The sequence below is a fragment of the Ctenopharyngodon idella genome, chromosome 16 (assembly GCF_019924925.1).
Source record: "Ctenopharyngodon idella isolate HZGC_01 chromosome 16, HZGC01, whole genome shotgun sequence".
Classification (NCBI taxonomy): Eukaryota; Metazoa; Chordata; class Actinopteri; order Cypriniformes; family Xenocyprididae; genus Ctenopharyngodon; species Ctenopharyngodon idella.
Window position 1 is genome coordinate 23,804,251 of NC_067235.1, and position 27,913 is coordinate 23,832,163.

Consider the following 27,913-nt stretch of genomic DNA (forward strand, 5'->3'; position numbering starts at 1 on the left):
AAACCATTTTGCTACTTTGTTGGATCCACACTTGATGTTACTTGATGACCTATATTATATATTCACAATGAGGGTCATCTAAAACAGTATCAGACAGACATAAGCCATCCATTATTATTACAACCACAGCAAAAATTAAGTTTCTTTAATTTTAGAGTGAACTCATGTTTGCAGCATATATCATCATTATGGATGACATAACTTGCTCTGTAATGGCTTAACAATTAATTATTCAGTGCTGGAGAGCCTTCTATTACAAAGCTGTTATTCTGAAACACAGTACTTATCAATTCAGAGTTAAAATAACTTTCCAAGATTACAAAACAAAATGTAGCATTTTTTTTTCTCATGACAACACTTTCTGTTTCTAATGCTAATTAATGCAAATAAAATATTGGCCTCAATCTCACAATCACTTAATAAACATACAGACACACATAGACAGACAAACGACACTTTATTGCTGTAATTCAGCAGCTCACAGTAGGAATGTCAAAAGTACCAGTACTTCTGTACCAAGCTGACAGGCAGCTGCTCTCCAGTGGATATATAGGCATTAGTGCATATGCTTTGTGGTGATGTGGCTCCACGCATTGACTGTCAAACATGGTCAAAAGGCCTGTCTGGTGAGGTATTAATGTAAACAAACTCGGTTTGTCTTAGGGAATGTAAACAGGCAGGGCAAAAAATCTGATTTGTGTCAAAATATAGGATCTGTGCATTTGGATTTGCATTGTAGATGCATCTTAATAAACCTGCCACTGTCTGCCTATTTATGTTGTTATTATGAAAATGTATTTCTTTTTTACTGACATTTAGCAATATTGTATGAAATTTTTAACTGTTGTTGGTCTTCACTGGTAATGACCACTGAAATTTGGTGTCATGTCAACTAGTTCTCATTTCTCAGCTGTCTCATGTGTTACCTGTGTAGTTGGGATGAAGCCCCTGCAGGTAGGGGAAGTACTGCGTGTCTTGTGTTGAACTGCTCACAGTGAGGAAGGCGGTTAGGTTGGTGTAGGTTACATTAGAAGGAAGACTCAATGCTCTTCTCTGGAACTGCACTGATGGCTGCAGCTTTGAACCTACAAATGCAAACACACACACAACAATATAAGATAGCAGACATGAGCATGCATTAGGTTAATGATCCAACATCCATGACATAATCTAAATGGAGTGGATTAGTAGCTGATGGAGTGCTGGTATTGCAAAGTGTGTCTCTTGAGAGTGATGTCATGTTTCCATAGTGGCAAATCTTACATGCTATAGACATGAGACTGAGCTATAGCCCACATGGACCATAATACCCCACTACACAAACACTACTCCCAAAATGACACAACAGGTATTATACACTACCATTCAAAATTTAGTTTTTTTTTTTTTTTTTTTTTTTTTGAAAGAAGTCTCTTATGCTTACTAAGGCTGCAGTAAAAACAAAAACGAAAAACAAAAATTGAAATAAGAATATTATTGCAATTTAAGGTAACTGTTTTCTATTTTAATATATTTGAACATTTAATTTATTCCTGTGATGGTAAAGCAGAATTTTAAGCAGCCATTAGTCCAGTCTTCAGTGTCACATGATCCTTCCGAAATCATTCTAATATGATGATTTGAGTCTCAGGAAACATTTCTTATTATACTTATTGAAAACAGTTGTGCTGCTCATTTTTTTTATGTGAAAACCATGATACTTTTTTTTTTTTTTTTTTTTTTTTACAAGACTAATGAATAGAAAGTTCAAAAGAACAGCATCTATTTGAAACAGAAAATCTTTTGCAACATTATAATTGTCTTTACTGTCACTATTATTTATTTTCATGCATCCTTGCTGAATAAAAGTAATAATTTTTTTAAAAGAAACTCTTTTTGAACAGTAGTGTATATTGGTACAATATCGATTATTGGCTGATAACCAATTTTTAAAGCTTTTTACAATACTGATGTGTAATTGCGCATGACCATTTCCCGTATTTTCACATTTAGATTACCTGTACCACCATAACAGTAACTTAAAATTCATCTTAAAAACACTAATACAATAATTATCCATTACAACAATTATCAACAATCATCTTTACAAACAATTCAATAATGCTGTCAAACGTAATCTTTAGCCATTAGAATATCGATTTGTCATACTGTACATTATATTGTTGTGACATCTAAACGCGCTTGTAGCATTTACATTGATTTTAGTTTTTATTGCTTTTTTTTTAAAATTTATTTAGCAAAACACCATTTATCGGTTGTTGAACATGAAAATAATTATTCAGTTTTTGTTTAAGTCAAGAGATTGGCTCTCCTTCTCATTATTTCTTAGCTACACGTCAGAAGAGCTGATTTCCTGCACATCACACACACCTACAGTGAAATACGAAAGGTGTTTTGTTTGAAAACGCTGCGATGGCTGAGCAATAGGTGAGAGTGTGTGATGATAATCTCCAAGTAGAGGATTATAATAGCAGATCTGTGGCACGTGTGTGTGAGGAAAGCCTTTGTTTCAGCAGTGTGTCTGAGGCTCTGCATGTCTGTCAGTGTCCTCTGCTTTTGTTATGAGCGTTTAGTGATTGAGTGTTTTTAGGGGACAGGACTGGGGCGATGCTCTGAATGAGAGTGCAGCGTTAGTACTCCCCTGAGACCCATAAACATGCCTCTCTCCCGAAATATCACACACAGAGGGACAGGTTATCAAAAGAAATGAGGTTAGGGGGAAGAGTAAAGGAAAACAGCGTAAGCTAGGAGGAAACAGGGACATGTGGGTAACAGGGAGACAGAAAAATGAGGAATGCAAAGATTGGTTCAAAAAGTGAATTCCTCTCATTCTTGCTGTGTTTTTGTGTGTGTGTGTGTGTGTGTGTGTGTGTGTGTTTGTGTGTGTGTGTATACAGCCTCTCATTTCAATGTGGCTTCACACTCACTCAGAGAGCTTTAATTAGCATGAAGTCTTCTGAGCCACGTGGACAACAGTACAGAATGATTCTCACTGCACACGACACATGGCACAATTCAATCTAAAAATGTATGTTGTTCAGTATTTTGTCTTGTATTCTAGTAAAAGTGTCTAAATATTCCTAAAACAACATACATTTACTTAAGAAGCAGAGCATGGGATATGAAGACCTTCCAGAGAATTTACACTCTTGGTAAGATGTTTTTAATGTTTTTGAAAGAATGTTTACTAACATTTACATTTGATTAATTTAATACATGCTGAATAAAAAGTATTAATTTTCAACCCCCAAATTTTTAGAGATCTGTCAGGCCATTTTAATGACTGACTCCAGACACACACTCACTCTCTCCTTCACATTTTTCCTCCATTAGAGGTAGTTCATTAACACACTGTTTTCATTCCCAAGTGAAGCAGTGTGTGCATGTGTGTTATGTGTCATTAAAGGTTGCCAGCCAATACACACACACACACACACACACATACATATATGTATATATATTATATTATTTTATATATATATATGGCTGGGAAGCGATTAAAATTTTTAATCTAAGTAATTACATGATGTGACGATTAATTAATCTAATTAATCGCAAATTTATCATACATCAAATTTGGCTGAGAAATTATCCCCTAAAGATCATTTGAAGTCATTATTGTGTAAACTAAAGCATCAAACAGATATTACAAACAGTAGATTCAGAAAGAAATATTTTATTTGATTCAACATAGAATTTATTACACAAACTTTTGGACCACAAGGTTGAGTAAATAATGACTGAATTTTAATTTTTGGGTGAACTATATCTTTTTTTTTTTTTTTTAATCAATATGAAAATATGAAATTGAAAGTAAACATACGGTCAACTGATGTTTTATTAATCATTTTCTTAGAGAAGTTAATTCACTGAAAGCTACCAAGAAAGCTAGGTTACTAAGTTTATTAAATTAATAACGTTCTTTTCATTTTTATAGTTAAATTGAGGCAGTTACTATGCCGTTTTTAACGACGCATGTCGAGTGCGCATCAATGTAATACACTAATGCGAGACCGCATAATGTGCAGCACGAATCTCTCCACAAAATTCACGTGCTCTCAAATATAGTGTCCTCATGGCTCTACTCTGGCTCAGATATTACCTGTGCACGCTCATTTACAGTTCGGTTGTGGGCACCAACCGAGAGAAACATAAATCAGCGCCTAAAATTTGAATGTGATTTGTTGTTTATATCACGTCAGTTGATCTACAAAGCGCGATGGGTGCTGCCACCGCAGCCAAAGCACGAAAGCATGTTTGAATTTAGCAGTGAACTTCAAAAGGTTCAAATCTATCGCCTTTCATATCTTGAATTTTATGGACATTCTAACTGCCTTCTATAGGCTATATCACACAGTTGTTGCCCTGCATTATATTCATCATCAGTCAACTGTATAAAATGTCAGATGACCTTAAATGCATTAAAACATTTAATGCGTTATTTTTTTTCCTAATTAATCTAATTAACGTGTTAAACTTCCAGTCCTATATATATGTATATGTCTTACTGACGTAGCTACAACATCAGTAAACAGAAGGCAGCATAAGTGACTCTTGCCTTGATATCCAGAGACAATCTGCACCACGTCATCATACACCATCAGAGTAGCAGCCCTCTCAGGAAGCAGATCCAGACTGAGAGATGAGAAGACTTGAAAACAAAAAAGTGATAATTAGGAAGATGGATCACAGCGAGGCCTGCAAGCTCAGAATCATGTCCACAACACCTCAATATCTCTCCTCTGAAGGTCTTTCACTTGTCACTATTGATCTGCACAGGGAGAAAAGAAGTATGACCTCCTGCTCCACAAAATGTTACTAAAAACAAACTTAGTGCCCTGAAACATCTGCTTGATTGTGCTGTGTTTAAGTATGTAGGAGTATTTTCTTTTGTCTGCTGCTAGTTAGTAGGTTAATCTCTTTAGCTGTAATCTAACATTCTATTTATTTCAAACAGCTTTCTGCATTCCTTCTCCACTCTAGTTTTCATTTCCTGTACCAGATCCTCTATAGAGTGACCCACAGGATGTGTCCGTCACCAAGAGTCACAGCAGAATTAATCCATCCCATTAACACAATCTTCAAAGAAAACAAATATGGCTTTGTTCAGACATGCTGAAACGAAGTGTAGGTGTTAGCTGACGCAAAGTGTATTCTAATTATAAAAACAGATCAAATGAGCACAATTAACTATCCAATATGAAGTCATTACCAGGTAGCCTGCTTGGTCGCCATGGAATGGAGTTGGGTACGTAGCCACGCTTGGTTGCCGTGACTACAAGAAGGTCGCCAAGACGATAGGGGAACCTGATGAAGGCGTTGCCATCGGCTCCAGAGATATCCGAGGCAACAGGGGTGTGGTTAGTGAAGATCTCCACGATGACGCCAGAGAGAGGCTGATGAGTGCTAGCGTCACTCAGGTGAACCTTCAGCGCCACTTCTGAAGAAAAAACAAAACAAAATATCAGTATGACAGGGTCACATTAGTTGTGTCCCAAATTACATACTCTACACTATGCACTCATACTATGCACTATGTACTCAACCATCTAGTCTCAGACATCCCACCTCTCCCAGAAGGTCCGGGAGTCTCACACATATTGATTGCTGACGCCTGCAAATTATATACAACATCCCAAAATCAAGCAAGCAACAAAGCAAGCTTTTTCCACCTGGTATTAAGATGCATTTTCGGTGAACCGATCACAAGTGGTCAACCAAGATGCATTAAAGGGTTAGTTCACCCAAAAATGAAAATAGTGTCATTTATTACTCACCCTCGTTCCACACCTGTAAGACCTTCATTCATCTTCGGAACACAAATTAAGATATTTTTGTTTAAATCCGTTGGCTCAGTGAGGCCTCCATAGCCAGCAATGACATTTCCTCTCTCAAGATCCATTAATGTACTAAAAACATATTTAAATCAGTTCATGTGAGTACAGTGGTTCAATATTAATTCGGAGCGTTATGAACAAGCGTGTCGAATCATGATTCGGATCACATATCAAACCGCCAAACTGCTGAAATCACGTGACTTTAGCACTCCGAACCACTGATTCATAACGCTCCTAAGCTTCCTGAAGCAGTGTTTTGTAATCGGCCATCACTATACAAGTTGTTATTTTGTTTTTTTTGGCGCACCAAAAATATTCTCGTCGCTTTATAATATTAATATTGAACCACTGTACTCACATGAACTGATTTAAATATGTTTTTAGTACATTTATGGATCTTGAGAGAGGAAATGTCATTGCTGGCTATGCAGGCCTCACTGAGCCATCGGATTTCAACAAATATCTTAATTTGTGTTCCGAAGATGAACGAAGGTCTTACGGGTGTGGAATGGCATGAGGGTGAGTAATAAATGACATTTATTACATAATGACAGTTTGGGTGAACTAACCCTTTAAGGTTACACCTGGTATTATCACGCGTTTCAAATGTGGATTTTGTGGTGACCCTCGCCTCTTTTTTTCGTCACACTCAACTACATCACTTTCGGCGCACAAATACTATTGAATGAACGAACCCGTGTTAGGTGGCTTACGCGAATGAATATAAAAAAAATTATATTATACTATTATATTATGGTGGTGGTGGGGGACTACATAAGGAAAACTGCGACCACTGAGTGCATTAAGTGTCCAACATTCCACACTTTGTTTTTTCAGTTAATTAAGTGCATCATTTGGGTATTTGAAGTGCTTTTTCTTTTTGAATTTTTCAATGTGAACACACTATTCACACTATTTATACTACAAAATAATCACATAAAATTGGGTTACACTTGATTTTACAGTGCCGTAGTTACATTGTAATTACTCAAATAAGTACAGAGTGCTATTAATTAACTACATGTACTTACTATAGAGTTACATTTAGGGTTAGGGTTTGGTTTAGGGTTAATTACTTATGCATAATTTACTGTTATTACTACAGTAAGTACATGTAGTAACGTGTAACTACGGCACTGTAAAATATATGTAAGTGTTACCTAAAATTGTGCATAAGTATGCAAATAATAAATCTTGAAATGTGCTCTAAACAATAAATTGTTTGTGTTACAATATTTAAAAATATAAACATACTTGTGTGCCAACATAAGCAGTTTTTTATTGGTATGCAAAACCATTTAATTTCTGTAGCTTAGCCATTCTGTACTGCTCTTTTAAGATTAGCAATTGAGCCATAAAGAAATCTATGAAAAATGTCACTTTCTGCAAATACACAAAACTCAATCATAAGAGTTTACGCTCAATACAAAAATAAAGCATTATGACTTACCACTCTATGGACAGAAGCAATTGTGAAGCATCAAATTAATTAAAAACCTTCCGTTTAGGCTTTCAATTTATTGAGGTTACGTTTTACGTAAGACAAAAAGCAATTAGTGCACAGAATTATAGGCAGAATTGACCATCAGCAACAGCCAATAAAAATGAGTAATTGTATTACATGTGACCCTCTTTAATTACATAAAGTGCACCCTAACGTTGACGTTGAGAAATGTTCTTCTTCAGGTTCCCTTGTCCGTTTTCATAGAAATCCTCAAAGGGCACTTAAGGAAAAGAACCAATCATCACACAGAGAAAATCCCCTCCACATCCTTTGCATCGGCCAATGGAAAAAACTGCTGAAAACAATGGGCTGCTTTTCCTTCCTCTAAAATCCTTTGGCTCCTTTTTAGGAAGCCACTGCAAAAACACACTTCCTTTTTATGTAGTGATACATTCCATTGACCTGCTCCACATGAACAAATCAAAGAGAAGAAAATGTTCTTGGGTAGAGACAAATTTAAGTGAATACTGCTATAGTGGAAAAGATGGAGAAAAGGTGTCTGCGCTCCTTATTAACATGTTTGTATCATTGTAAGTCTGAATCTTAATTCTATTTTTCAGTCTGATTCACACAAAACCTGTTTGTTTGCTTTTACTACAGAGACATGCTTAAAACGCAAAGGGAAAACAACAAAAGGAAAACTTGACAAAAGAATTTATTCAAAAACATGAATGTTACTTTCCTGCAATAATCACTTATCTACCAAAACACACAAACAATGAGGAAAAATTAAATGTATAAGCAAAACGACCACCACAAAGATCGAACAAACTGCAAACACATTCATACTTCTGAACTGCCAAGAGAACCTAGACATTTATACAAAACATTTACACTAATTACACTAATCAATGTCAGAATGACTTATAAATACCTTTAGGAGTCCTTTATTAATGTATTTTAATACAATCCACACAATCGGCAAACAGATTATAGCATCTACTAGAGTTTATCTTAAGGATTAAGAGTAAAAACAGCCTACCTATTATTTCTTACACAGCGTGTACGTTTGAAATCCACCATAAAGCCAAAGGAAAACCATCCAAAACACTGACGCACATGCACACACACAAGTTTAAAATGCTGTAACCGTCATGTCACTTCCCTCCCCAGTGATTTATCAGTGAAAGGCTGACAGCTGTGTGTACAGACATTTACCCCACCTAAAGAGCACATACTGTACGCAAACCCTTAGAACATACAGAGCTCAGATTAATACACGCTAAATAAAGGATCATGTAGAGTCAGACGGTCAGGCCTTGAATCATCCAGAAGGGAATTCATTTTGCGATAATGACCACCTGATTGCATGTTATCCCGCTTATTACACGGCTACTTACCAAACAAGTAAACAAACAGATGTGAAATACTGATTTGAGTTAAGTGTTTTATGTGAGATGGAAAAAACACGGACATTTAACTAGCAGTGTAGGGGACTGGTTGTCAAATTGCAGCCATTAATAAAAAATAGTCAACGTAAAATATTTGAATTAAAAGAGTGAAACATATCTAATTGACTGTGGGGGGGAGGGGTTTTGATTTCACTGAGTGGAGAGAGATTCCACTCACAGAGGGGTGAGGAGGTTACAGAATAATCCAGGCAGCACTGATAGATTTGGAAGGACGCATAACCATGGACCAATCAGGATGTCAGTTAGAACACTTTAATAATTTATGCATAATTCAACAGCCTTGGGTGTGTCAAACAGTCACCACAGAGTACTTTATTTGTATATAACTCTGATCTAAATTGGTGGAAATGATAAAAATCACCTGAAAAGCAGCTGAAAGGAGTAAATGTGTTCACAAATGTTCTTTGTTTTCATTTCTTCAACCTATGACTCAATTTCTACTAAGAAATAAGCAGAATAGCGACTAAATATTTGCTTGCCTATCTCTAAAGCTGAATGTGTGTTAGATCCATGATGTTATAGTGCCTTGTGATCCTTTCTGAAATCCGTTTCCTCATGAGAAGCCTTCAAACTCAAAACACTGCATGTTTAGCCATTGAGTGACTGAACAGAAGGCAGCTGCTAGGTTTCACATACAGGTACTTAAATGTGTATTTATCATTATGTTTCACATATTGTCACATGGTCACTATGGTATACTGGTCAAGCATAATTCATTTATTGTGCAACAAAAGTGTCCATTACTTAAAGGGATCCTTGATTTCACTTTTTTAACTTTAGTTAGAGTGTAATGTTGCTGTTTAAGCATAAACAACATCTGCAAAGTTACAACACTTAAAGTTCAATGCAAAGGGAGATATTTTCTTTTACAGAAATCGCTTTTTAAGGACTACAACAAGCTTCTTCCCGGGTTGGTCACAAACCCCAAAATTTACATAAACCCTGCCCCTGAGAACATGCAACAAAGGGGGCAAGGCCGTGTTGGGCTGCTTTAGAGAAGAGGAAGAGTTGTTGTAGTAGAGTTCTGTTGCTATGCCGCTATTTTATGCCGGACTGCTTCACAAACGAGGGTCAATTCAACGCTGGATTTGCACAAAAGATTAACATGACGCCACATGCTAGTCGATGAGTTGAGTCAACTCCACAGCAACTACATCAATTTATTCACTAACCATTCAGAAACGTCCAGTTGCATTCTAAAAGTTGTAACTTCTTCCTGAGTCTCTCCATAAGTGTCCGACTCTGGTTTGAACAATGTAAGGCTGAACATCGTTACTGACAATTGTCATTTTGGCTGCGTGAGATTCTCCAGCGTTGTTTTTGTTGAGCGACTGAAGCGTGAGCTGCTAAAGCTCCGCCCTCTTCTGGAAAGGGGGCCGGAGCAGCAGCTCATTTGCATTTAAAGGGACACACACAAAAAACTTTTTTTTTTTTTTTGCTCACACCCAAATAGGGGCAAATTTAGCAAGCTATAATAAATGATCTGTGGGGTATTTTTAGCTTATATTTATAGGTATTTTTATAGCTATTTTATTTCATTAAATAATAATAACACAAAAATCATGTACAATAAGCAGCCACCTGTGGTGTTTTTTCAAAGCACAGGTGCAGGCAGTGTCAACGCAGCACTCTTTGCAGTGTTTACTGTAAGCAGCTTTTGAAATGTTATCCGGCACTCGGGAACGCAGGGGAAGGGAACGCAGTCATCCAACACTAGGTAAATATTTGACTTGAAAAATAGCACTGTGATGAATAGTAAGAATTTTCCTTTGCCCTTAAGCTCTACTGGAAATTGCTGAGATACTCAAGAGACAATAAAGGCGTCCAACGTCTTCAGTCATCATGCACGCTTCACTCTCTCTCCATCTCTTCACACAGTAAGCTCCATAACACACTCTCTAATGCCCATATCTTCTCCTGTTCCTGAGCCTTTCACTTCTCATGCTTCCATTTATAATGCCCTTTCCTCAAACAAGCACATACATGCTATATTTATATATATATATATATATATATATATATAGTATAATTACAGATTATAGATATTATATTATTATACAGTATGTTATTTTTATTACTGTTATAGAATTATAAAAAATTACTAATTTAACTAAGTATAATAAATAAAATAATATAATATAAATATAACAAATGAATTAAATATAACATTTACTTTGCTGCAAATTCACAATTAGTATTTCATTAATTAAAATCTGGATTCCAAGAGTCAATACATTCTGGAGAAATGGGGGGGGGGGGGGGGGGGGGGGGAATCAATGTCTCAGAAACTGACTTTTAGGACTGAAGGATCAAATCAATGTTTGAATAAAAGACCAGCTGTTTTAACTTAAACAAGCAAAAACCAAAGCATAATTAGATGAATAAATGGCACACTGCAAGAAGGCCTCATCATCATGAAGCTTGATTCAGAGAGCGTGATTTAGACGCTACATGAGAATTCTCCATAAGATAATTATAGTGAATAAAACAAAAAAGACACAGTTTCTGGTCTCAGGAAACCTCTAGTTAACTTTTAACCTAACAGGATCAATCTTATTTGTCAGTGTTTTGCAAAGGGTTATTCACTGTTCCATTGCAGGATGGTCTGTAGCACGGCTCTCTCTGGGAATTCCCCTCTCCCTCCTCCACTCCGAATGATACACACATGCTGTGAACTGCTGACTCCCTCTCTGAATCTGTGACATCACCACTTCACTTCAAGACAGATCATGTGCAGTCAGCTCTTATGTACTGCGGCTGGTCGGCAGGTCACAATCTGATCATAAATGAGATCTATTATTTTGATTTGGTATTTTCTAACAGTAAACAAACGGTTCATTCAAAAACATAAATTCTCATTTACTCCAAACCTGTATGACTTTCTTTCTTTTGTAGAAGACAAAAGAGAATTTTTTAATAATATACTGGTTGGTTTTTCCCCCCTGCAATTACAAAATAATGCAGAATAGATGCACAAAAGCACCACAAAAGTTGGCTCTTTTCTATAATTCAGTTTACGAAAGTGATCAGGATTTACTCATGAGTTAACAGCTCACGGAGGGGAAGACTGTCAGTGAATATTTACTTCGATGTACCTCTCATAAACTATTGTATCAATTCATAGAAATTTAACTATATTCTACGTTCTACATTCTGATGTTCATATTTATCCTTGTATTTTCTCTCCATACAAAACATCTCCCTGGCAGAAGTCATATGATATGAACCCAGTGGTGCAATTCCCCATTGTCTCTGCAGAGTGACGTACACAGACTATAGGTCTAATTCAAAAGGCTTTATTACGGTTATATTTCTGTGTCAAACTGAAATCTCCAGAAGGAACATAACATACATATTCATACATATCAGAGAGCAGGAGTCTACAGGATATGTATATGTATGACTACAGCTGTGCTTTGCGAATAATAAGGGATGATATGGCTGCCTTGCACCCTGCTTTCTGGCCATTATAACTAAAGATATGTTTATGTAAGAGTGTTTATGCATACAAACTATTGAGGATGCTGCATTTCAGTGGAGGATAGAAAAAGGCAGAGGAAAAGAGAGGGAATATAGACATATAACATTTACTCTGATATTTAGGTTAATATATTCCATTTCTAAATGCATGCCCGTCTATAAGTATTATGCTTTTAGACTTTCATATTACAGTTTGAAAAACAAATTAGCTATGAGTTCTAATTCAAACTCAACAAACAAAAATGTTAAAGCTGTGAACCATGACATCACAAAGACATTTAATACCCAACCCACTTCTGCCATAGAAGCTAGGCATCATTAACCCCAAGAGTCATGTGTGCAGTAATGAATAGTGTAATCAGTCAATACGCTGGATTCTAAACCTTAAGAACGCCTCAGGAAACCATATTATTGATTAATCTGAAAAAAAAAAAAAACAGCATTAACTGTCAAGGGTATACAGGGTTAAAGTGTGCAAGAGCTGTCTCGGGTGTGCATGGTAGAGAGAGAGAGAAAGTGAGAGACACATATTTTCATCATTTTTTTAATTTCATGTATATTAACATTAGTTAAAATATACACTAAAAAAAATATGCAAATATTTCCATTACAGGTTGGAGGAGAAAAAAAAAAGATTCTCCAATTTGAACTAATTCTCTCTTCACTGATTCTCAATTCTGAGCTTAGTTTTTTTTTTTTTTTTTTTAAATCCGCACATTCGCAATGGAATTCTGTGCTAGAGAGACGTATTTTACTCGCTGACAATTGCAGACAAACAAACACAAGACTGTCAGACAAGTATAGACTTGTGTGAGGTTTTAAGGTTGAAGCAAAATACAATGGTAATCACAGGCTTCATTGCACAGGATGTGTGTTGTGAGAAACTGAATTTGCTTGACAATTTGGGGTTTCACCCGCCAGCATTTCCCTTTCAAATGCTCTACAAAGGCATCATTTATGCCGTTTAGAGGAGTATAAATTCGGTACATGAAACTCACTTACTGACAAAAGTCTGCTTTCGAATGCTAAGTAGTTTAATAAAAATATACAAATAAATTTGATAGTCAAGTTCATTAACTGATTAATTAATAAGAAAAAAAAAAGCTCAATAAATGTTTTAGAATCGGATTGTGATTCCCAGAATTGGATTAGATTGTGAGGTGCCTAAAAATTTCCACCCCCAATTTACATATTCTCAAATAATGAAATATTATCTATAAAACTTTGTGGAAAGCTCTCCTTTAAAAATGTTTTGTATTCTAGGATTGAGTGCTGAAGCATAATTATAATGTGCTTAAAAAAAAAAAAATCCTCTTATGGAAAACTTTCGCACCAAATTAAAGCAAATTGTCATTTGGTAACTTTATAGGCCACAATTTGGCCAAGCTAACAGGTACCTACTGCCTCTTCAAAATCACAGTGCCAGAGTCCAGACAGTCAACAACAGTCAGATTTACAATAATATTAAGGTCAACAGTTCCAGTTCCAACAGTCACCAATAATATTAAAATGTGGTTTCACTGGGACTTATACCCTCTTCTTAATTATAAGCATTTGAAAGAAAGTCAAATAACCAAACCCTTACCACAATTTAGTAATCAACCACATCAAAAAAACAAAAAAAAACAAAAAAAAAAAACAGACTTCCTCAGAGAGTGTCTCATTCTCCAGTTTTAGTTCTACAAGACCAACAGCAAGTTATTTAGCACTTTAGTACTAGTAAGTAATTCTGGTCAAAATCGTGGACTCATTATATGTATTATTAGATCAGACATCAGGCCTCTTTTTACATTAAGAAGGGTAACAGTAACAATTTACTCTGTCACAACAAACACAGCTTGGTTATCTAGAGGTTATTAACAAGGCTTCTCCACTGGAAAATTTGTTTCCCATTACAGAGACCATCCCTCTAAAGTACAACACTTCCCAAAAAAAATATTTGAATATTAATGTAACTGTTCTTAATTGTTACTAAATAATAGTTTTACTTTTAGAAATAAAATAATCCAAGACATTTTTTTTTAACATTTTACATATCTTAAAACATAAAACAAGCTTGTCTTCCTGCTTTGTGGGAAAATGACTTATCCAGATGTGCAGCAGACTGGATGTCTCTCTCCCCCTCCCTCTATAAAAGGAGACACAGAGGCTGTGTGTGAATGAGAGAGAGCTCCACGCTCATTCAGTACGTCCAGGATCTGCTTAAAGTTAAAAGACTGCTGTTCTGTGGAGGATTATCATGTTTCACAGGCATGAAAACAGACGATTCTACCCATAAAATTCTAATCAGATCTGAAAGTATTTCCTTCAGAGGATTTTTTTTGTGGGTGATTCTTCTACCTTCCCTCTCAAAACACCTTTACAGCTAAAACAATGCTATTAAAAACTCTTATAAAACCAAACTTCCTTTATCAAAAGAAAGAATGTCAACACAGGATAAGAAATTGTGTTCAAGGGATCTTTAATGACTTGTCAAGTGTTACCAGTCAAACATAATCCTATATATCAGTGAAATAGCACAATTTTCTAAAATAAAGACACAAACTGGCTCAGAAAACGGGCCTAGAGCGATTAACATAAAAGCTGCACTTTCAGTATCTGTATCCATGACAGATTTGAGATGTAAACCTCTCCAAGCCTCTTTAAGATACAGATTAACTAGGCACATTTAGGCCCTGTTTATACCTGGTATTAAGATGTGTTTTGGTCGATCGGATCACAAGTAGACAAGGGAGACAAATACACGTTCACACATAGTGTTTTAATCTGTTTCTTTTGTTCACTTTCGACCACTTCTTTCCTGATTTCTTAGGGCGGAAGGGTCTATGTATGGGTAAATGTATGAGCCTTTTCAGATCTTTCGATCTAATGGACAAAATAAGCTTGTACATTTTATATGAATGTGACCAGAGACTACAGAAAAATGTATGGAGAGCAGCAGCTTTCATTTCTGCTCTGATAACTTCAAGACCACGTCGAATGCGATGAGTGTGTGTTAGAAATCAGGAACAGTGAGAGAACACTGATCTTGGTACGTTTTTCATCTTCAAACTAAATTTGGGCCTTCAGCCAATAAAGTTGGCTAGTGCGCTTCCCATAATGTTTACGCATTAGGTCAGTAAGTGGAGAGTTGGTGAAACGTTCGTCTTTCTGTGGCTTTAATATCACCTGTAAGCTTCATATAGAGATTAATAATTATATTTCATTTAAAAAGTACAGTACATTTTCATGGTTCAGTACTACTTTTTTGTAATAAAGTTCAGCACTAGTTTACTTGGGAGTGTTATGTTTGTTTTCATTCAGTACCCAATTATAAACCATCGGTTGATTAATCGGTTATCGGTCAGTACAGTCCAACCTAGTTATCTGTAAAATCCCCTACTGGTCGACCTCTAGTAAACAGGGCCTTGCAGTGATATAAGAGTCCACTATCTTGTTTGCAAGATAATGCGTGTGAGTGAAGAGAAAGAGAAAGAGAGAGAGACCTGCCTGACCGGCTTGCCCAAGGGAGATAGTCTGGTTTGGGTAATCAGAGATGAGAAAATGTCTGAGTGTTCGCTGAAAACATGACCCCATAAAAAATTAAGCACAACAGGGGTCTCCAGTGTGCTTAAAATGCTTTGAAATGCTAGGGGGCAAACAAACAGACCTTTCCATTTCTGCACTACAGCAATGTCCAAAATCCAGAAACTAGAAATTTCCATTACTGATAATTAATGAGTGGGGAAACACCAGATTTTTTTTCTTTAACAGCCTTTATGAGTCTCTCAAGCTCTAAAACATAAATGGTTTCCTAAGGCCCATTGTTCTAAACCCTTGCGCATTATAATAGGAAACTATTAAGGAGTTCATTTAGTCTCTGTTTTTTTTCCGGAGCGTGTGTGACAACCAGCAACTGCTTACAGTAAATATCAGACTGTTGGCATAAGCAATATTGGCAGTACAGGGGCCATTTTAAAACGTACACAAACCAAAAAACATGTTGTTTGCGGCGTGTATTTGTTGATTGTTTAAGCAGCATATTGTTATATATTTACTCCAGTGTCACATGATTCTTCAGAAATCATTTTAATATGCTGATATGATGCTCAAGAAACATTTATTATTATTATTGATGTTGAAAACAGTCGCCATTGCTTCATTTTTATTGTAGAAACTGTCATACATTTTTTTTCAGGATTCTTTGATGAATATAAAAGTTGAAAAGAACACAATATATTTGAAACAGAAATGCTTTGTAACACTAGAAATGTCTTTACTGTCACTTTTGATCAATTTTTTGCCTCTTTGCTGAATGAAAGTAGTAATTAAAAAAAAAAAAAAAAAAAAAAAATCTTACGGACCCCTAACTTTGAACAGTAGTGTGTATATGTACTATTTTTCTCTTTAAAAAAATTCCACTTTTTTAAATACTGCATTAAAGTGGGCTGGTGTCCTGTTGTTTAATTGAAATTTAAATACTGTAACATTTACAGTGTAAAAACATACTGTCAAATATACCTGTCATTTAAATAAATATATAAATATACTCTAAATGCCTCTATACTTGTTCATAATGATAGAGCAGTTCATCATTCAAGAAAGAACCTGTTAAATGATAGCAAGCACTTACAGAACAGAATAAAATATTATAAAAGTAAAGATTTGCATATAAAAAGCTAATGAAGAACCACACAGCCGCACAGACAGCATGTGAACACCGAATTCAGTTCTCTTTCTCTTCTTTTTGAGCTTGAATGGACACATGAATGCAAAATTAAGTCAAAATGCCTGTCTCTGTGAGTATCTTTGTAAACACTGTCAGTTATGTGTATACAAATGAGAAAGATAATGGATGCGTATCATTATACTGGATCCGTGCATTCGTATTAAAGTGACAGCAGCCTAATATAGCCTACCTGCAGCTGTTTGTGTCACCAATGTTAATCAATAAAACAAAAGAGAAAGAGAAAATCACTTTTGTAGCTTTAACAAAGATAAATTGTATTAATTCATTATATTTAATTTATACAGTGAAGACTATGCAGTGTTATTTTACATTTGATTATTCAATTTCTGTACCTTAATACTGTTAGATTTACCTGAAAAACATAAAGCACTACTTATTTCATGTGTATCTTTGTTCTATTGTATTTATCTATGCTTATAATTTGTTTATTGTTTTCTATGCAAAAACTCTCCCATACAAAATAACCCCAAATCATTCTAGAACACTTTATTCCTTACAAATAGAGCTATTCAAATCATCTGGTGAAATTGGTTTAATATTGCAATATATAATCGCAGAAAAACAAAATATTGCAATGTCCAGTTTTGTCACGCAGTCCTGATACGTAGCATAATTATTAGTATCAACTACAATGATTTGACAAACTCCAAATTAAACTAACTAAATCCAAAGCTTTGCATAAACTACATTCTAACTAAGGACTGAAGTTAAAAAAACACAAACTGGCAATAAGATTCAAAGCTGTATGGCAAAACTCATTCCAGTAACCAGTCCTGACTAAAGGCCTCACACACAGCATTCCCTTTTCAGATCCTGGTGATGAGGAAGTGGCACAGCCTGCACAAAAGGCAGGAAAGCCCTATTTTGCATACTCAAAGCTTACACTGTGCCAGTCTACTGTCCTAAAGAAGAGAGAGCAGCAGACCCATCTGTGCTGCCGCTGCTCATCAGCAGGAGATGAGGGGGAGGAGGAGACTCCATTAGGAGGGAGGAGGGGGTTTAAGGGGATTCCTCAAATTATAAGCTCAGACATGGTGGATATAACCAAACTGCCAGTCTATAAGCTGCTAAATCAATCAGCTGTCAAAAGGTGAGCTTTGCCAACCATATCATTTAAACATGTTTTTGCAATCTGACATTCATGCCACACCAAAAAGTATTCAACATCGTACCATTGACATAATATCTGTATTATGTAAATGTCAAATATGAACTCACGACATAAAAACAGCTTTTTCAATTTCCTTCCTTGCTGGCACACTGATATCCTAATGCACTGATATCCTAAGGCACACTGACACTCAACATTGCATTACTTCATACATTAGCAAGATCATTTAGAGTATAACAGTCTGAAATAGTCAGAAGCCAGAAATAATCTCATAATAAAACCATCACGGCATAAATAAACCATGTCCATTTAGGTTTCAGTGAGCTCTTAGTACTGAACTAAATGACACCATAGAAAGCCATAGGTCTCTGCAAAAATATAAAGGATTTAGAGGACAAAAACAACAATTTTCAGGTAAGAAAAGTATAATTTAGCATCTGGCTAATAATGAATGTTACAGAACTTGTATTATCTAAAGCAGCAGATAACTTTGACATAGACATGTTACTTCAACACAAGCTTTTGATCTACATTTAAAAATAATAATAAAAAAGATGTATCATGACTGACAGAAAGAGTTGTACTTTCCAATGAACTTATAATGGACAATACTTTAGAAAATGTGTCAAATGTGGCCTACATATTGTCCTAAGTGACCATCATGACACGTATCTTATGTTTATACACACACACGCATATATACACACACACATATATATACATACATACATTATTAAATAAATTCATGCACACGATGTACAACGCCCATGTTTACTATTTACAATAGTTAGATATCCATGACAACAAATTTATACAGTATGTAGATAAGTTGTAGATTTCTAAAGTACTTTAAGCTGTAGCAGATGAATATGGGAATGTTACATCAAAGATAACGCATAATGCTCAAAAACACCCGAGTTAGAGACAAAATAAATGTTACACTCCTCGGTCTCACCTACAGAAAATGACATGAGCGCCACTCGGTTCATGTGCTTTGGAAGCTGCAGTGATGCTTGTTGCGACGACAGGCATTACAAAAATGAGATCCGATTTCAAACATATGGCTTAAGATTTACAAAACTCCATAGCCATCGAACCACGAACATTTAACAAAGTTTGCGTCGTTAAAGCAATACGCTGAAAACTACTTAATTCATGAGAATTAAATAATTCGCTTTATGGCCGTTACACACTCTGCGTTATAATATGCTAAGGTTGCTAACAGTTAGCACTGGGAATGCCATCCAGAAAGTCAAAGCAAAGCTCCCAAATTTCCATCAAAATCTTTATAAACACAAACAGAAGTGATGTATTTGCAGGTGGTAACGGCGTGTCTCTTACCTTTGGCATCGCTGTTCTCCTGCAGTGTTTTAGCGGCCGCCGTCCATAAATCGCATCCCAGCAGGCAGAGCACAATCACGGCAGACCTGCTGCTGTCCGCCCCTCGCATTATTGCTGCTCACGGTTACACGGATTTTGCTCAACAATGCGGCTTTTCTATGCGACAGGGGTATCTAGAGACTCGTAGCAGCTGAGGTTCCCTGCCATTATTTGGTGTTTTAGCAAATCTGCTCATGTCATTGAACACCGACGGGCGATTAGAAAAACCCTCCGCTCAGCATCTCCGTGTTGCCGCTGTTTTTCCCCCCCAAATCAACTCGAGAAGACAGAAAGCGAAGCGAGTCAACTCCAACAGTTTAACCATTTCCATGCCACGACCAGGTGGCGCTAGTCTGTCATACAGAAAGAAGGATTAGACCGCCATCTGCTGTCCAATACTTTCAATTATCTCACAACAGTGGTTCACAACCTTTTTGACTCGAAGGCCCCATTATCCAACACAACATTCAATTATGACAAAGTTGCTTGTTTTCCCAACTTTTTTATTAACATAAACTGTGAGTGAGGATATATTTATTAACAAAAGTATATTTTGTTATCCCAGAAATTGTAACTATTGTAAAAAAAAATTGTAAAAAGGGAAAAAAGGAAAAACTAATTTTGACTTCAGTTTACATCTTGATTGTATGTTTTTTTTAGCAATTGAATTAAGTTACATTATTTTAATATCTAATCATATTAATCTAAATTATAATAATATATTTAATAATATATTAAAATAATTCTAAATCATCCTCCGGCCCCCTGGGAATTTGAGTATAATATAATATCTAGTATTGAATTACTTAGTAAATATATATATATATATTACTTAGTAAATTTATTTCAACTGTCATGATTTTTGCATAATATGTAAGTTACATCTGATATATAATCTCAGCAACAAAAAAAAAAAAGGATACTGTATTTTAAAGATACTTTTGTAAAATACATCTAAGCTTTACAGATCTTTTTTGGAAAGTGTATAATAATTTAATTATTCATCTGAATATAATATTCATATAATACATCTGATATGATTTTTTGTAATTATTTTAAATGAATGATACTATATCAAATATCCTATATATGCATTTTGACAATTTAGTTAAATAATTAAAACAAAAAATAGAATCACAGTCAAAAATATACATCTGAATTATATAATTCTGCATTGACAGGAATCCAAAAGATATTGGGTGGTGAATAAATGGGGGAGACCTACATTATCATATTCTCCTTAATGCGTGTTCAAACAATCAGGGGTTCTCAACTCTGGCCCTCGAGATCCACTTTCCTGCAGGGTTTTGCTCCAACCCTAATAAAGCACACCTGAACAAGTTAATCGAGGTTTTCAGGATTACTAAAAAGGTACAGACAAGCGAGTTTGATCGAGGTTAAAGCTAAACTCTGCAGAAAAGTAGATATCGAGGGCCAGAGTTGAGAACCCCTGGCCTGACCTAGGGGCTGTTTACACAACACGAAAATGAATGTCACAGTTCCAATAACTTAGACACTAAAGAGAAATTTCTACTGACTCTGAAAAACTCCAGAAGAAAGATGCTCAGAGTCTCTGATCACCTGTGAGAACATGCCATAGTCCTACTGCAGGGAGGCATGAGATGCAGATGCAGATGTGGCCTGAGCAATAAACTGCAATGTCTGTAATGTAAGATAAGACAGGGAGACAGGAAGGACAGCTGATCGTCCTTGCAGTGCCAAACCATGTGTAACCTATATATGTCCCCCCAGATGTGTTTGAGAACTTGGCCGCTGCAGTGACGCGATGACTTTACCAATCAGCAATAGGCCATATTGCGCGTTGCACTTTCTCCCATTCAAAACAATACGAGTGGCGTGTCTTGTGTTATTCTATAGTCTTTGGTAGTACTGAACACTTTGCTATTAGTCAGTATCCCAACATTTACAAGTAACTATTCCATTGCTACTTTTTTTGCTTTTGATTTCTATGGGGATCTGTGGTTCAGATATCACCTTTTGAGTGAGTGCATGAGTGAAGTATGGTGTCCCATACTCGGAATTTGTGCTCTGCATTTCACCCAACAAAGTGCACACACACACACAGCAGTAAGTATTGAACACACACACACACACACCGTGAACTCGCACCCGGAGCAGCTGCAGCTGTTCATTCACTCCCCCCTCCTACTTTTCCTGCCAGTATTGAGACTCGAACCCACGACCTTTGGGTTACTCTCAACTGCCACAACAGGATTTGAACCCACAACCTGAAAGGCTTAGCAAGTTGTGCCACTCAGTTGATGCTTGAATAGTATCTATTAGCTTGACTAATATCTATCCATATTGACACATGACTAGTATCTATTCGAACTGTTGCTGGTCACTGTTCCAGTTTCACAATGATATCTGGATTGTGTTATCTGTTCCTGTTTACCATTTTAATTATTCATTAGATATTGACACTACACTTATTCTTTAATTATTCTAATAGTTACTAGTAACACTTATACACTTGCACCTATTAGAGACTAGTGTGCATTGCCTGTGATGGACTGGCCATCTATCCAGGGCACTTTCCCCTGCCTCTGGCCTAGGAAACTGGGATAGACTCCAGCCCTATGACTTAGAAGGTCGTATAAGGAATAAAGAGCAAGAGAGAGAGAGTGTGTGCTTTGCAATTTTTACTAGTAACATTTTAACCTTACTAGTAAGATATTTAATTAAACTGTAAGAATAGCTGTCTTTCTGTGAGCTATTTGCTTCTCTCACTAGCATGCAAACGAGAGACGAGGTGCAGTAAACGATAATAAAGAGATCATGGTGAACTCTATACTTTATTTGTATGTAGCAATTCACACTTTTTTCAAAGAAAACCAAATGAACTTCTTAAACTCTTACTGTATCTAAAGTTACCAAAAGATTGAGCATTATAGATCAGTATCGAACAGTTTAACAAAATTGAAATGAATGTTATGAGAGTTTACTTAAAGAAATAAAAACCTGAAGAAGACTGAAAGTCAACATTTGCTAAGAAGATAAATCACCCGTCAATCAATGTAGCGTTTCCTGTTTGCCTTGCCTATTTTCTGCCATATAGGCAAAAAAAAATAATATCTGCAAACTGACACATGACAGCACACCAAAACAAACTTTATATCTCGTTTAATTACAGGGCTTGACCACAGGCACAATCCTCAGAGGAGAGAAGCTGCACAGACTGCAGAAGAATGGAAAGACCTTCTCCATGAAATTGGTCGTGAATGTGTGATAGAGTCTATTGCTGAGAGGATCTGAGAATGAAAGCTGTCCTTCATCCAAATCGAGCTTCACTCTCACTCGCTTCGGTTTCTCACGCGCAAGCAAAGGGATGCATGACTCCTGAGGAGCCTTCAGACTGAGAGTGTCGCTGTCATAGCCGATGCACCAGACCTCGCTGGGAAAACTGGTGGTTCCTTTTCTCTGGACAGACTGTTTAGTAACTCCCAGCATCCAGAAAGTGCTGTCTCCCACATCCACATCCCAAATGTGTGTCCCTGAGGAATAGCCCACAGAGCCCAGAACACAGGGAAACCTATCAAATCTCTCCAGGTTAGCAGGAAGCTGCTTCCTTTGCACGTCAGCGCACGTCATGTCTTCCTCCTCATGCTCATCTTTGTCCCTCAAGCTTGTCAGATCTTCAGACAGTATAAGCTGAGAGTTAGCGGTGTTGGGATCGAGCACCACAGGAGCTGAAAACAGAATGTTTTAAAGATGTTGCTTTATAAATTTAATCAATCATTGATACTTAGAAAGAAATTAACAAAACTGCTTATTAATATTTGAAAAACTTGTCTGCCAAATCATAGGGCCTGCTTACACCCGGTCACTTCATGTGTTTTCTCTGATTGGATAGCTATCTGATTGTAAAATCCACCCAATTGGCCCAACGACGGTATCCAGTGGTGTGGCTGAAGGTTTTCTGCATCTTCTGTCTTTTCGATGCACAAGGTAATTTTTTTCCTGTTAAATTAAATTTATCTGAGTCCATTTTATCACGACCTTGAATTTAGGTTAGAACGCTAATTGATTTTATTCCATTTATCTAGACATTTGATTATTCCATTTAACTCTTTACTCTAATTATACTTGTTCATTTTGATTCCATTGTCGCTCAGATTCTCGCAGATTCCCCTTTCACAAACTCGCCAGTCTTGGTCAATAGACAGAGGCAATTGACTAATAGTATTTAGATGGCTGCCCATGCTTGCTCATTTCTAAAAGTAGTAAAAAATAGTAAAAATGCTATTTCGTCCCCAAAGATCTGTACACACTTAATTAAGGTAAGACTTTATCTAACCAGAGGTCATGACCATTACCATAGAAATAAGCTGACCAATTTAACTTTCTCTAATGGTATCTCTCTCTAATGGTAACTTTGTATAATCATGCCACTTAGCTAGAATAATATTACGATAATCAGAAGTTGAGGCTCACCCTATTTAGATTGGTCTAACAACACTTTGTTGTTCTAAACAGAAATTCCATTATTAGCCTCTACAGTCTAAGTATACTAATGCCAATAACTAATGACAATTTGTTAGGCGGAGCTCTAAAACTTCAGTTGGTGTGCCCCAATGCTCCGCCTAAACTGAATTTTAGTCCATTACTAACCTGATCGTAGATTTGTGGTGACAAGGACTTAACGTAATCTACTAGAGTTAATAATTTCAGAGTAAGTCAGAATAAATTCAAATGTAACAATTTATTATTGGTCAGGTAAATGTATCATGACAAGTGTCTGGAAGATTATTTTCATTTTGTGGAGACACATTTATGTGGCCAAGTGTAAATGGAACCGTTTTATCCAATCAGTAAAAATGCATGAAGTGACCCGGTGAAAACAGGCCCATAGTCATGTGGTCCAACAGAAAAAAGAAACAGGAAATGATATGACTGACCTTCATGATTGTGTCAGTGTCAATAGAATATATCAGATAATTGGACTTTTTTTGGAGGTTAGTTCAGGTTATAAAATGTTATGTGGCATGGCTCCCCAAAAACATAATATTTATGAATGAACAATTTGTGATATTTGTAAAAAAAAAAAAAAAAAAAAAAGTTTTTGAAATAAATGTAAATGTTTTATAATCAACTCACAGTAACTGACAGACCGTCTTATTTTTGACCACACCGTGAACTTTAAATTGCCCAGGTATTGTGCGGTATCAATAAGTCCTCCTCGAACTGGGTCTGGATCCTGGTTCATGTCCTGGGCTCTGGAAGCACATTCAGAGGTCAGACTCAGCACTACCGCTGGACTTCAATACAGACCGGAAAAGAAGAAAGCCTGCTCACCTCTTCATCATGTCCTTGAAATTCTATTGAAAGTGTAGGAAATATGAAAAGTTAATGAAGACAGCATACACTAAATCATTTGGTTAACTGCAGAAAATGATCAGTTTTGAGGTTGGAATATGTAGATTTTTTTTTCATGCTATTACTATTTTCTCTCAGGTTATTGTCCTGCTGTACCTTTTAAAATCATGCAGTGGGAGAGCAGAGTAAACAATACAAGACAAGCAGAGAAGAAGTAATAAAGGGCTAACCTGAAGGAACTGGATATCCCCACTATCCAAATTACCTCTCAATTCTGTTATCGTTTTTGACAGAGATAATACTTCGTCATTCATCTTCTCAATTTTGTCTTTCATGATCTCTGTTTTCTGTTTTTTTTCCTCATTCAGTGCAGCAAGCATGGCTTTTTCTTCATCATACAGAAGCTGGTGAAGATGCTTAAAGTCTTTCTTGATGACATTCTCTGTGTGCCAGGCCTGGTGCTGATCACCAAACACACATGAAACATGTTATAAAATGTCAATAGAATTCTTAGGAACAACAACAACAATAACTAGAATGTACATTTCCTGAAGAAAATGTGAATGGTACTTGCAGTGCCAAAACTCAGCACGTGATGCTCACATGATTACCGTCCTGCTAGCACGTTTTAACAAGATGCTAACATGATTAGCATGTTGCTAGCATGATGCTAACATGATTAGCATGTCGCTAGCATGATGCTAACATGATTAGCATGCTACTAGCATGATGCTAACACGTTTTGACTTGTTTGTGTCATGTTTAAACCCTAAGCTAATTGCTATTAGCATGTAGCTATTCACTGCTAGCATGTGTAACATGTTGAAATTCCAGTTTGCTAGCATGAGTCAAAAGAGCCAACCCCCACGTCTCTACGATGTTCTGATGCCGAGATATAGATCTTGCCAAACGGTTGCTAGGGTACTCTGTTTGGTTGCTAGGAAGTGTCTTGGCATCTGCCAATGATGATACTCCAAAGGCTGCTTGCCATTATGAATGATATAAACCAACTCCCATGCTTCTATGTCTTTCAGATGTGAAGATAACCCTCTTTGGATTTGGGTTGCTAGGGTGCTCTAAATGGTTGCTAGGGTGTGGCTATGAAGTGTTGAAGGTGATTCGTGATTGGCAGTTTGCTGCCAAATTAGTCAAATGAGCCCACCCTCATGTTTCTATGACACTTCAAACCAAAGATATTGCTTTGATCTTTTTCAATGGAAGTCTATGGAATTGTTGCTAGGGTGCTCTAAATGGTTGCTAGGGCGTGGCTTGATGATCCTGAGAGACTGATTGGTTGCCTGAGTAAAATGAGCCCACCCCCTTGTCTCTATGACATTGTGATCCAGAGTTGTTCAATACAAAATCCCTATGTAATTTCCCATAGTAGGAAAAACAACATGCAGTCACTTCCTGGTTCATGGGCACGGCTTCACCATAGTATGTCTATGGGGCAAATTTGGGCAGCTCTTGCGCCCCAGGGGTACAACTTACACCCCATTTTGAGGTATGGTCTTACAGAGCCTGCCAACCTCTTCGAACGTGGTAACCCACATGTTTCTACGAAATCCTTGTTAGGAGCTATGACTCGTCAAAATTCGTCGCAATGTTAAGTCTATGGGATTTTTCGGGCGAACATCGTACACCCGATCGCTTATAAAAGTCATAGCACACCTCTCCTCAATAATCCGCACGATTTGACACCTCATTCATGGGTCTAGGACAAACGGCTAGGACAAAAGTTATGCGCCGATGTTTTTGTCCAGAAGAAGCATAATAATAATAATAATAATAATAATAATAATAATAAGTATGCACAATAACAATAATGATGCTTTGCCTTTGGCAAGCACCAGTAATAATAATAACAACAACAATAATAATAATAATAATAATAAATCAGACTTACACATATGTGCTCAGCCTGGTGATTACAATCTAATTTGGCATGTTGTACCATCTTCATTTTTCTAGTCAAATGATTAATTTCACTCCGAAAAGGTCTCTAAAATTAAGTCAAGGGGGAAATTTATCAGAATATTAAATATGCCAAAAATGGATTAAGGTCCCTAAACAACATCCGAATGTACCTTACGTTCCTCAGCGAGCTCACAAGCAGGACGGCAAGTGTGTGTTTTGTGTTCGAGTGACTCTCTGCAAACCACACACACGAGCTGTTCATCATGCAGACAGAACAGACTCAACCTCTCCCGGTGAACCTCACACAGCTCCTCTGAAGGACCCCGATAATCCAGGAAAGTTTGGCATAAGTTTTTCAGAGCCAGGTTAACGGGAGGGTTCTTGTTCGATCTTTTTCTGCACAGCGGACACTCTCTTGAACCTTTGGCCGCCCAGTACTGTTGGGTACAGTCTCTGCACAGACTGTGGCCGCACCTAAGCAACACAGGATCTTTGAAAATGTCACAACAAACGGGGCACGTAAAATCCTCTTCAGAAAAGGGACGTTTCGACGCCATCTCTGCTACTTTGCGCTAGTAAATGCTGCTGAAACCTTTCATTTCCGTTTTCTGTCTGAGTGTTTCTAAATTTAAGTTGCACTGTACACTTTCGCTTTCTGTTAGCAGCATAGTCAGTCTGGTTACTAGTAATGTAGGCCTATAGAGAATGAGGAGTTACGTCACGATGTTTTCACTCCGCGTTGCATTTCGGGAAGGCGCCGCCATATTAGCAGGATACGCTATCCGTTGCTATGGTAACTTAGACAGCGAGCCCGAGAGCAACAGAGAGAGAGAGAGCAGATTAATTTAATAAATACATTTTGCGATACAGTGCAGTTTTGGGAAGAAATGGATAAGGAGAAAGTGAAAGTCATTTAGAGAAAATGCTTGACATTAACAGCATCGACCCGTACGACCTGCCAGCTACAGAACTGACAAAAGACCCTGAAGCATCACCTGTTTACTAAGACAGTGTTATTAACGAACCAAACTTAGTAAACACCATAAGTATAATACAGCATAGCCTACTACTGACAGAAAACCAGATGAGCCCAGAATATGAACGCAACACATTTAATTACACGTGTAAGAATACCAAACTTAGTAAACACTATACTAATAAAGCATAATATACAGAAAAATTGGTTTGTGCCGAATTTGATCTTTT

General features: G+C 36.7%; 2 protein-coding genes across 7 annotated transcripts in view; both read right to left on the minus strand.

The window, feature by feature from the left end:
• The window catches only part of fam171a1 (family with sequence similarity 171 member A1), a 35,349-nt gene extending 15,558 nt beyond the window's left edge, over positions 1–19,791 (minus strand). Inside the window, exons 1-4 of one of the 3 annotated variants that reach the window (XM_051866364.1) lie at positions 19,415–19,791; positions 5,213–5,440; positions 4,559–4,651; positions 927–1,085 (exon numbers count right to left, since the gene is read on the minus strand). In XM_051866364.1, coding sequence (XP_051722324.1) covers positions 927–1,085; positions 4,559–4,651; positions 5,213–5,440; positions 19,415–19,523 — 589 coding nt within the window. In that variant the 5' untranslated portion in view covers positions 19,524–19,791. Of the gene's footprint in view, positions 1–926; positions 1,086–4,558; positions 4,652–5,212; positions 5,441–7,287; positions 7,508–19,414 lie in introns of those variants that run through there. The other 2 variants (XM_051866365.1, XM_051866366.1) reach the window with 2 other exon arrangements.
• Positions 19,792–22,250: 2,459 nt separating this feature from the next.
• LOC127497439 (zinc-binding protein A33-like) lies at positions 22,251–27,410 on the minus strand. 4 transcript variants are annotated; one of them, XM_051865899.1, is made up of 6 exons: positions 26,878–27,410; positions 26,697–26,792; positions 25,021–25,251; positions 24,770–24,792; positions 24,572–24,690; positions 22,251–23,163 (listed from the first exon to the last, which is right to left on the minus strand). In XM_051865899.1, exons 1-6 carry the CDS (start codon positions 27,262–27,264, stop codon positions 22,598–22,600), a joined length of 1,422 nt encoding a protein of 473 aa, XP_051721859.1. In that variant the 5' UTR covers positions 27,265–27,410; the 3' UTR covers positions 22,251–22,597. The 4 variants fall into 4 exon arrangements, with proteins under 4 accessions (XP_051721859.1, XP_051721860.1, XP_051721861.1 ...); XM_051865900.1 differs by lacking the exon at positions 26,697–26,792; XM_051865901.1 differs by lacking the exon at positions 26,878–27,410 and having other exon boundaries at positions 26,697–26,841.
• Between the last annotated feature and the right edge of the window lie 503 nt (positions 27,411–27,913).

Coding starts and splice junctions, on each gene's coding strand:
- LOC127497439 (XM_051865899.1), bottom strand. CDS start 27,264: ATGGCGTCGAAACGTCCCTTTTCTGAAGAGGATTTTACGTGCCCCGTT. Junction 26,793..26,877: donor AGCTCGCTGAGGAACGTAAG/GTACATTCGGAT, acceptor ACTTAATTTTAG/AGACCTTTTCGGAGTGAAAT. Junction 23,164..24,571: donor AAGACGGTCTGTCAGTTACT/GTGAGTTGATTA, acceptor TTCTGTTTTCAG/CTCCTGTGGTGCTCGATCCC.